The 12,037-nt window shown below is 41.7% G+C and overlaps 1 protein-coding gene across 1 annotated transcript in view; it reads right to left on the bottom strand.

Moving 5' to 3' along the window:
- Positions 1–6,634, bottom strand: part of LOC308304810 (rab proteins geranylgeranyltransferase component A 1-like) — a gene marked incomplete at its 3' end in the record, with an annotated part of 50,846 nt that extends 44,212 nt beyond the window's left edge. Inside the window, exon 1 of the mRNA XM_080749439.1 lies at positions 6,576–6,634. Coding sequence (XP_080605565.1) covers positions 6,576–6,627 — 52 coding nt within the window. The 5' untranslated portion in view covers positions 6,628–6,634. The remainder of the gene's footprint in view (positions 1–6,575) is intronic.
- Positions 6,635–12,037: the final 5,403 nt, after the last annotated feature.

Below are 12,037 nucleotides of genomic sequence, written 5' to 3'. Positions count from 1 at the left end.
TGATGGAACATTCTGTCACACTTTGCCATCTCTCTCTCTCTGTCCGTCGCCTGTCTTTCTCTCTCTATTTGCTGGCGGCCAGCAGTCCCTATAAATAAACAGTCTAATGTGACTTTTTCAAGATGGAGAAAGCGAGCATGAGTGAAAGCGAGAGAGAGAGAGAGAATGAACACACACACCACACTGTACTCACACACACACACACACACACACACACACACACACACACACACACACACACACACACACACACACACACACACACACACACACACACACACACACACACACACACACACACACACACACACACACACACACACACACACACACACACCATTGCCCTACAATCATCTCTCTCTCTCCCTCTCCCTCTCCCTCTCCCACTCTCTCTCAAACCACACCTATTCAGTTACTCCTTGTCCGTCTGTTGGCTGGCATCCAACGTTTACATAAACAATGACATGCCTCTGCTGGCGAATCCATATTAAATCGATACACATTCTTAGCATCTTTTTTTTTTCCAACGCAGAGAAATACCTTACATTTACACGCTCTGCTTTAAGTTAACACTGAGCATTTTCACTGTGCAGGCGATAATGTTAGTAAAGGGCATGTTGCTGATATTACAGTTCAGGTTTTTGTCTTTGCAAAAGGTAAGGTACAAGATGCATTTGCGATGATATTTGACACTGATGGATTACGTCTATGGAAATGTACAAAGAAAAGAATAAACCGGGATCCTTTAACACTTATCTCAGCAACATGCTAATGGTGTCCAAAGGTCTGAAAAATACCAAAGTGAATTTAAGTTTTTACATTTTAAATTGAATTAACACTTGCGGTATTTAAAAAAAAAACAGTTGCACCTGAGACCTCATGACAAGAGTCGGGTGTGCATGCACGTGCGTGTGCGTGTGTGTCTGTGTGACAGGGTGCATCCAACAAGAACCAACATGGTTCCTTGGGCAGATGGCATGCGTATGTGTGTGTAATTTTGTGTCATTCTTCGAAAAGTGCTTGGAGGTATAACACCTGACCCTGACTGACACACACACAGGTTTGTATCACACTATACTTGTGAAGACATTAACATTTTATGAATGCCATTTTAACAATTTTGTGGCATTTTAACCGTGAGCCTAGTCCCAAAAAAATATTTGTAAGATATACAAGCTCACAAGTCACGCTTGCAGACGGGCTACTTTTCGGTGCACGTCTCAAGCAACTAAAGGCTGGATTTAGACTGCAGTCATATCTAGCCTGAATCAGATCTGAGCCACATCCAGATTGGAATCCGATTGGTTTAAGTGGTCACATGGAACCAATCAGATTCCAATCTGGATGTGACACAGATCTTATTCAGGCTGGATTTGGTTGCCAGTGTAAATCCAGCCTAAGTGTAAAATCAGGCATGAGTGACATACATGGTGCTGTATGTCTAATCCCTAAACCCAATTTCTATCCATCTAATCCTAATCCTGACCCCAACCGGAATCTTTTTGTTCAATTGTAAACCTTAACCTACGTCAAAAATGATTTTGTAATGATAAAACAAAACATTTTCTTGTGAGGACGGAGTCTGAGGACCAGGAAAATGGTCCTCACCCCTTCTATTTCTCAAATACTACTACACTGTGAGGACATGTGGTCCTCTTCACAAGCACAGTAATACAAACACAAACACACACACCTGACTGCTGACACTCACACAGCCCTAATGTCTCCACAAGGTAAGTGTGTGCATGTGGTCACACATCAAGATATCTCCCATTGGCTGTGTCACCTGCAATCTGGACGGGCCAGCTGGTCTAGTCACACATACGCACACGCACGCACACGCACGCACACGCACACACACACACACACACACACACACACACACACACACACACAATCAAGATTCCGTCTTGCTAATATTGTAATTTATGCGGTCCAAACACCTGGTTGATATGAAATTACTGTATAGAAACATTCTGTAAGCATGTTTCTTAAATGGCAGGTCATGACCAAAAGCTGGTCACAGGCTTGCTTCAGTTGCCTGTGGTTGGTCCATGGTCCATGCATGGGTAACAGGAAAGGCCGACCTAAAACAAAGCCGACCCAAAATCATTTCCCAAGATGCAGAATAGACTAAAATCAAATCTTTGCTTCTGGGGGTCCCTGGAACAAAATATTTTAGAAGGCAATCATAGCGTTGTGAGCTTGTAAATCGGCTATTTTCAAAATGTTTGCCCTTTTCTTGTGTTATCTAATAATTTAGTCAATGTCTCTATATAGTATTAGTTTGTTGATTATTTTGATGCAGTAATGGTCTTTCTTCTTTAGGTATTATAAAGGTTTTAAAAGTCCTAAAATTGCCACTCCACTGTCATCTGGGGACCGCCCTGGGGGTTCCGACCCACAGGTTGAGAACACACTGATGTACAGTATATATCCTGATAGCATGCGCTAATAAGCCCAGTGAAGAGTGACAGGAAACAGGGACAGAGAGACAGGAAGGGAACGGACACGCAGCAAAGGCTGCCGGGCTCGGGAATCAAACCCATGACTCGCTATCAAGCTGCAACAGAGCCTATATATGTTCTGTGGTATGTATGTGCCTTAACCACTAGGCCATCGGCACCCCATAAGCCCCATTTATCAATCAAACAATAACCTTTATTTAAATTGTAGACTCAGACTGACAATCATACCAGTGTTTCCAAAAAGTAGGCTGATATCTTGTAGCACTGAGGCTGGGGTTAGACAGCAGCATAATAATAGAATTCTGAGACTTGTTCAGTCGACGCATGAATTTGTACATCAAGTTTGTCAATAGGGCATGCATGAAACATGTTTGGTTTTCTCAATAGTAAACAGACATGAAAACATTATATGCAACCTGAAGCTTATACATGCTTGCCTTCCTGAACTTAACCCACAGGGGATGTCGGTTTGATAGCACAAATGTTGACATGGTTGTGTAAATTATTATTATATTATTATTACCGCTACTATAACAACAGGATATGCAGCAGGTGTAATAAGCAAATCACATTTCACAGTTAATAAAATGTTATGGATCCTTTTCACGTGACGTAGCCTCCCTACCCACGCAGCAATGATCAAGCATTATTGCTGATGGCTGAATAAAAGTACAGAGTCACACAGTAAAATCCTAGTAATGTATCAAGAGTGTACAAAGAGACTGCAAAGAGAGCGTACTAACTAATGGAACTAAAAAGGGTACATTTGGTTCCATTTGTACACTAGACTAGAGTAACAGCTGATATGTTCAGGATGGGGGCGGACTGGGACAATAATCCGGGAGTCACACAAACACCCTTCCAGCCACCACCCTAACCAAACGCAGCAAGAACACGTGTGTGCACATGAACGCGCCCGCACACACATGCATGCACGTACGTACAAACACACACACACACACACACACACACACACACACACACACACCTGACAGCCTTTATGGACAGTGCTTCAGACCATAACAATAGTCAATTTTGTCTGAGGTGTTTAATTGCCTGTAGCAAAAGATAATATTCCACTAGCCGCAAATTGCAACACTAGATTTTTTTATAATGGGATGAATCTAGGGTTGCAATACCTCCCATAGGCAGCCGATGCATGAAAACAGTTTTTTGCTAACTGATTGTATTAAACGACTTCAAACTCACCAATATTGTAGCTCTATGGAAAGCTTGGAATTTACTCTTGCTAACTGCAAAGTGTTTGTTTCAGAAAAATCCACAGTAGACATGTTAGGAGCTACTTTCTATCCAAGAAATTTGGTTCAGGTGATAATTTTTTCTAAGTCCTGGAGTTTGGAAGCGCTCGTGGAAAATCCCTCAACGGTCCTGTGACCACCTGGTTCTAAATGTCACATTATGCAGGAGGCAGCGGTACATGGCGTTATAGAAGACGAGCGCTTCCGATGTTCAGCACTTAGAAAATAAACCATGTCTGCTCGGATTTCTTGACAGAAAATAAATCATAACAATTCTTCGGTGGATTTTTCTGAAACAAACACTTTGCAGTTAGCAAGAGTAAATTCCAAGCTTTCCATAGAGCTACAATATTGGTGAGTTTGAAGTCGTTTAATACAATCAGTTAGCAAAAAACTGTTTTCATGCATCGGCTGCCTATGGGAGGTATTGCAACCCTAGATTCATCCCATTATAAAAAAATCTAGTGTTGCAATTTGCGGCTAATATTCCACATAATCTAGGCCTGATAATCACTACAGCACTCAATTCTATACAGTATGTCACAGAGGGGGGACTCCACTCCATACCATTCAACCACATATGGGCTAGGTAAGGGACGGTCCGTTTAAAATGAATAATTGGTATAGTCCATAAGAGGGGGGGGTCATCAAATATTTATCTGAGCAGTTGGGGGGGCCATGTTTTTTTTATTTTGTCTGTAGGGGGGGTCATGCAACTTTAATTAGTCGAATTTTGTAATTAAAAATGCTTAGCTTTGTTGTTTATCTAAACAACATTACGTTAGTATATCAAAGTTTCACCCCTACATAGTTGACTCAACTTGGTACATTCCAGTCCTACACGTCCCTCGGCCCCGCCCCCTCCTCTGCTCTCCACTGTTCAATGCGTTGTTGTGGACATTCACTGCGTGCTGTGCTGCTCACACAGGAGTTTCCTGGTAGCAGCTGGATACATATAGGCTAACAAACACCTTATTTGTTGTCACAACTCGAAATGTTCACTTACCAAGAGAGGAATATAAGCATACCTCCAGTTTTTCCCCCCCAAAAAGAAAAGCATGTAGAAAAAAAGGTGTGTAATTCTCTCTCTCACTCTCACTCTCACTCTCACACACACACACACACACACACACACACACACAGCTGCAGTGGGAAGGAGTCAAGGAGAGAGAAAAGACTCATGCATACTTTGTTTACTTTGCTTGGTTTTCATATCATGGAAAATGGATCACAGTTGCTCAATCTTTCTTTAGTTTGGAGTGTTGTTGTAACCCCAAGAGGGCACCTATGGAACCAAATGGACCCCCAACATCAAATAGTGTGTTATAAAATTTGCCTCTAGGTATTGATAAACCTATAGGCTATAGCAGCAATTATGTTAAACTAGTATCTAGTAAAATAACGGGTGGCTCTTAATAGCTGCTTTGTGAGTTTCTGTAACCCAGAGAAGGGATAATATGGACCCTCAAGGCTGTCATGGGTCCAGTGGTGGAAAAAGTAGTCCAATTATTTAAGTAAAAGTATCAATACAATAATGAAGAAATACCCAGATACAAGTAAAAGTCTGGAATTCAAAATGTACTTGAGTAAATGTACATTAGTATTGGCATCAAAATGTACTGAAAGTACCAAAAGTAAAAGTACTCATGCAGAATGTCCTGTTCTTTTCTGATCTTTTGAAAATAGCAGATCTACAAGCTCACAATGCGTTGCGTCTATTTTCAAATGGCCAAAAATGTATAGGCTATAGGGCTGAAGTGGTTGATGTAGGTAATCCAAATATACAAAGTAACTAAAGTTTTCAAATAATTGTAGAGGAGCAAAAGTACAATATTTGTCTCTGAGATGTAGTGGAGTAAAAGTATTACAGTATTGGAAATTGGAAATACTCAAGTAAAGAACAAATACCTCAAAATTAAAAAAGTACAGGACTTAAGTAAATGTACTTAGTTATTTTACATCACTGCATGGGTTTCTCCTGTTGTCTTGAATACAAAAAAAACATTGTTTATAGTGTGTGTGTGGGGGGGGGGGGGGGGTCATGCATTTTCCTCAAGTCTCTCAGGGGGGGTCACCCAAAAATATTTGAAGGGTGTGGGGGGGCCAAGGAAAAATATAAAAATGATATCACATGTGAACCAGCACCCCCTAGTGGAAAAAAACGAATGGTCCCTAAGCACCAAAGATCATTATTCCATTCCATTCCAATGATTCCATACTAGTGGCAGCCACACAACAGCTCTCCATCATACACAACAGTCCAGTTCTTTTCTCTTCACTACACATCCTTAATTCTTCTCACCAAAATGTGTCCCAGTCACAACAGCACTGTAGGACCCCTAAAATAATGCTAAACACTTATTGTTTCATGTGAATGTAAAACGTTGAATGGTAAATGCAAACAGAACAGCCAGTAGTAAGTAGCCTAATGTGTGGTAATGATGCCAATGATGAGTTTGCTTTCTAAATCGATGCTGCTCAGTGCTGTATCATGACTCAATGTATTCATATTTCATCTTTACAGGATTATTGCAACGGCTGGGTTAAGAAAACAAAGGCCCTTTTATGTTACATATTACTCTACAAGGAAACATATGTGTCGTTTGTTACAAATGCACAGGAATGAAAGACAAGCAGCTGTTATGCTGTAGCTCTGCCATTGAAAACCTAGATCACTATTAGCCACAAGCTAACGTCAGGCTACTGTTTAGCCTTTACAATGCCGTTATTACTTGTTACACAACACAATTTAAAACTGTTGAATACACAGACAGGCGTCACGCTCGAGCTCCATCACTTGACATTTCACGAGAAGTCACAAACATGTGATTGTTGCGTGTTTTATTACCTGTGCCCAATATGACAACGTCAAATTCAGATGGGAGATTCTCTGCAGCCATGTTGTTGTCACGGTGGTGAAGTCATGTGACACACTGATGCTGGTGCTGCGCTGCGCTGGCTGCGTTTCAGTTGAACAGACGAAGGCTGCGAAGAGGAGGACGCTGTGCTGCAGCTGCTGCATGGGTGCGTTTGTAGTTCCATGATCACATGGTTGTGGTTCTCAATCTTTTCCATTCCCCCAATATATTTATATATTAACACGTTTTTTTTTCTGTACGCCCTGCACCCCCTCAAGAGGCTAGAGCCCTACTGGTCCGTGCTTTGAGAACCACTGGTTTATAGAAATAATAATTTTGAATTTATTTTATTCAAGTTTGTTGTCACAGGTGTTGAAGAGTGGGTGAAATGATATTCCATCCAAATGTCCATTAGTTAGTTAGTTAGTTGCTGCATGGGTTCCATGATCACATGGTTGTGGTTCTCAATCTTTTCCATTCCCCCAATATATTTATATATTAACACGTTTTTTTTCTGGACGCCCTGCACCCCCTCAAGAGGCTAGAGCCCTACTGGTCCATGCTTTGAGAACCACTGGTTTATAGAAATAATAATTTTGAATTTATTTTATTCAAGTTTGTTGTCACAGGTGTTGAAGAGTGGGTGAAATTATATTCCATCCAAATGTCCATTAGTTAGTTAGTTAGTTAGTTAGTTATATAGTTTAGGCTATATCTCGGTTAAAATAAATACAGACAACAGTAACAGTTAGGGTTGCCACCCGTTCCGTATAATACAGAATCGTTCCGTATTGGACAATTAAAAGATGCGTTCCGTATTGAACCAATACGGAACGCGGTTTGTTCCGTATTTAAAGCTATACTGTGTAAGTTGCTCAACTAGTGGTCAGTAGCGTCCGCGTCTTTCGGCCGTTTTTCGCCGCGGACCGGGCCTCACACCCCCGCGTCACCCCCGCGTCTGCCTCCACCTCGCCGAGATCTATCTTTGGAGGGGTCCCTGGTTCCTGTGCGTTCAGGCATTCGGAGAAACGGAGTGTTTCACCCGAGTATAGATAGAGACACACAGGCGCCTACAAATATGGCCGCCCTATTGTGATAGCTAGCGACCCCACTTCAAGATGCGCTGTGATTGGCCGGCAGTGTATAACCCTCGCTGTGATTGGCCAGTAGTGTATGATGACGTCATTTTGCCGGGAAATCCCGCCCCTGTCACTGCTAGAAGAAAATATATAAAGAGAAGGCTTCAGAAGCTGAAAATAACGGAGTGGGTGTTCTAAAACTTTAGCGATTTAAGAGTTAGGACAATTTTAAGATTTGTTTTATAAAAAAAGTTACATGGTATAACTTTAACCAAATGCCCCATAAAGGTCTGTCACACAAACCTCAACACAGAATTTAACAATAATGACTGAAATAAAACACAGGAAAAGACAGCAAAAGGAGGGAGAGGCACGAAGGACCGCCTATGAGGCGGCTCGCAGTCGCTGAGGCTGGTGCGCTCTACGCTCTGCCTATAGTGGGGTTCCGTGTACATGTAATTTTTGGTTTTCATTTTAAATTTGTGTTAAAGTTTATTTTTCACTTCCAATTTGTAGATTATCATCTATAGAACAATTTTGGTTCGAGTGTCAAGACAGTAGATTGTAGACAGTAGACACTTTATAAAATAGGCTATGCTCAGGTTTAGGCTAGTGAAGCCTATTCAGCCTAAAGTAAAAATGTTCAATGTTCATAAAATAGGCTATGCTCAGGTTTAGGCTAGTGAAGCCTATTCAGCCTAAAGTAAAAATGTTCAATTGCTAATAAAGCACTTTAAACTAGGCTATGCTCAGGTTCAGGCTAGTGAAGCCTATTCAGCCTAAAGTAAAACATGTTTAATCTTCGTTGCTAATAAAGCACTTTAAACTTTAAGTATATGACTTAATGGTTTCTTGACTACCTTCTCTTTACTGACCACCAAGTGACCCAATACAAGAGCCAGGTTCAAATCATTCATACATTGCTTTATTTCATACAAAATTAACTTATTCATATTTTAGAAACAATTGGCCACTTCAAACTGCAAAACAATATAGGTTATACCATGTTGTGTGTTATAGTTATAACTATTCTATGCATTTCATGGGTTTGGGACTGCATTTTTTCGCCGGCCGGCGGCTGTGCCACGCGCACGGAACGCACGCACCGCGTGCCCGGAAGAGGTGTTCCTTATTTCAATTTCTGAAAGGTGGCAACCCTAGTAACAGTACACATGGCAGTAAGATAACTGCAGTTACAAAAGGAGGATCAAATTAAAAAACAACCATATCTTATTTAAATTCATGGCAGGCTATATAGCCTATGTAATAAAATAATATGGCAGAGTAGCAGATACTTTTGCGCAAGTAAGTGACACTTAACAACAGATAGGCCTATCAAATGTGCAATCTGGGAATGGAGAATATTATTGTTATAGTCATGCATTATATAAGTGATAGTGGCAGTAGGCCTATGAGGCTATGACTGCTATCTATACTATAATTTTGCGAATGTCTGAGTGAGTGAGTGAGTGAGTGAGTGAGTGTCTGTCTGTCTGTCTGTCACAGCGTTTCTCCTCGGTGGCTGGAGCAATTGATCTGAAATCGCATCACCATCAGCATATGAACACACCTGACATAACTGTGAAGCCCGTTTGTCACTTTCACAAATCGTATGCTGTATATTAGCATTTTTATGGTGTATCTATATCTATTTAGCCTACAGTACCTTTTGTGACCACACATGTTAAGGGAGGGGCGCTGTTGTTCAGGCCATGCACAATCACACACAAACACACACACACACACACACACACACACACACACACACACACACACGGGGGGGGGGGGGGGTGCAGGCAGGCGGGCGGGCGGGCGGGCGGGCGGGGGGGGGGGGGGTTCTGGCCCTGTTACAGATGTTGTCCAAAAATCATGCAGATCGGTACACAGTATCTCTGTAGCCGTTAAATGGAACGGGTATTTCTTACATTGATGCTCCTACATATTAGCATGCAAGCACCAGTTAAAGTTACTTTCCATCCCTCATATACTGTGTGCACAGTGCACATCCCATAACCCACACACTGCACATCATTTCGGAGCTCATATCTTTGAACGGGTAAGGGCTAGTGTTGCTAAGACGTGCGACTATTAGAGCTTAGTGCTGTTCAGCAGCCTGATGGCTTGGCCATGGAAATCGTAGACCATATCAGTCAACCACGTGATATCTTTATGTAAATGTGTGTCGTCTGCATAATTATGGTAACACATACTTTGTTGTTCTCCGTAATCTGAGCCAGTGGGAGCATGTACAGTAGACGATGAACAGAAGAGGCCCCAGAATGGAGCCTTGGGGAATTCTGCATGTCATTATACACACGCTCAGATGTGTAATTAGTACATAGACACAAAGTAGGCCCTGTCCTTTAAGTAAGATTCAAACCAATTTAGTAACTAATTTACTCAGTTTAGTGTGGTTGTGGTTGATCTTGGGGCGGCAGTGGCTCAGGGGTAGAGTGGCAGCTTGGCAAACGGAAGGTTCCCAGTTCAATCCTGGGCTCCCCCAGAGTTAGTGTTGAGGTGTCCTTGAGCAAGAAACAGAACCCCTAATTGCTCCCGATGAGCAGGTTGGTGCCTTGCATGGTTTCCTCTGCCATCGGGGTATGAATGTGTGTGTGAATGGGTGAATGTCATGCACAATCATTGTAAAGTGCCATGTATGAAGGTGCTATATACAGAGCACTGTTTGTTTATTTGTCAAATGCATATTCAGATGAGATTCAGTAATTCTATTCATAAACAGGTGCCGTCTCAGTGTTGTGGTCAAAACGTTTTTTTTTTTCAGGTTTTATATCAGTTTACTTAAAAATGGGAGGTTTTGTTCATTAGTGAATAGTGAAGTGTCAAGATTTATCTGTAGCTTAAAGACTGCGCTTTCAGGGCCTGCGGGAAGAAACCTGAACGAAGAAGAGACATGTTGTCAATTTGTTGAAGATCTGAGGCTCTGCGATTTGAAACATTTTTGATAAAGACTGTTGGCAGAACATCAAGGCAGACAGGAGGAGGACGAGGATGTTGTATAAATGTCCTCCAAGGTTGAGCGGATCAGATTGTGTCATGGCATTTCAATTCATTTTAAGCGGATACTCAATATGGATGCGCTGACAGCAAGTCAGATTTTCAACTTATTCAAGTAGGTTGCTATAGAAAAAATAAATAACAGTTTTAGTAGATACTAAAACTGTTTTTTTTTATTACAAAAATACACTATACTTACTCTTCAGATCATGACAGAATTTATTTTGTGTGACGGACAAGTCTTAAAGGACAACTCCGCCCTAAATCACTTCTAGGCTAATTTTCCTACTTATATTGATCCAAAACTACTGTCCATGGGGTCTATTAGGCACAAATGCCCCTGTTGTCCAGTTTCCCCAGCAGAACCCAGCAGCTCTCATAGCATAGAGTGGAGCCTATAAGCCTATCGCTTTTACACTATTTGTTGTGGTCAAAAGTGTTTATTTTTCATGAATGTGTTACTAGTTGTCATTACAAACACATCCATGCCATCATTGTCCCACAAAAGCCATCACACTCTGCTAAACAGACGTTATGCTTTTATGTGTTTTACCAAGTCCCGGAAAAGATGCCCTGTGATTGGCCAGTACAGTCACTTTGATTGGCAGTCCCGTATCTTGTGCCGAATGTTCACCCCAAAACATGATTTATGAGATTTTGGTGGCTTTGGTGGACAACCAAGGCATGGATGTGTTTGTAATGAAAAATAGTAACACATTCATGAAAAAAGAAATCACTTTTGACTGCAAGAGGAAAACAGGAGCATTTCTGCTTAATAGACACCATGGACAGTCTTTTTGGATTAATATAAGTAGGAAAATGAGCCTAGAAGTGATTTAGGACGGAGTTGTCCTGTACTCTGTGAATATATAGGAATCTTATAGACCGATTTCCTGAGCGACACCCCAGGGTGCTGCTGCCATTGCCGCAGTGTAAACAGTTGTGTATAAAGTAACTTGTAGCCTACATTTACTTATACTGTACTTAAGTACGATTTTGAGTATTTGTACTTTACTTGAGCATTTCCCATTTTCAATCATTTTACTTCTACTCCACCGCTGGCTGCTGTTTACACAGTGGTGCTCTGTAGTGTACATGCAGGGAGCGCTCAGGAAAGCGGTCTATAGCAGCATACTGGAGCTGGGTGGGGACACACAGTGTCCATTTTGGCATCCAAACGGCACTACAAACCTTTGAGTTAGTTTTGTCACCATCTTGGCCCAGTTGGCCCTCTGTCATGCTGCCAAGGCAGCCATCTTGTTTTATGGGTCTTTTTGGCAGTGCCAATTCCTCCAGGTGTTTTAATATGACTAGTGTGCACGGTGCACACAGTACACCGTGCACACGCACACACGCAC

This window comes from Nannobrachium achirus (genome assembly GCF_963921795.1).
Source record: "Nannobrachium achirus genome assembly, chromosome: 19".
Taxonomy (NCBI): Eukaryota; Metazoa; Chordata; class Actinopteri; order Myctophiformes; family Myctophidae; genus Nannobrachium; species Nannobrachium achirus.
This window is presented reverse-complemented; position numbering and strand designations above follow the sequence as displayed.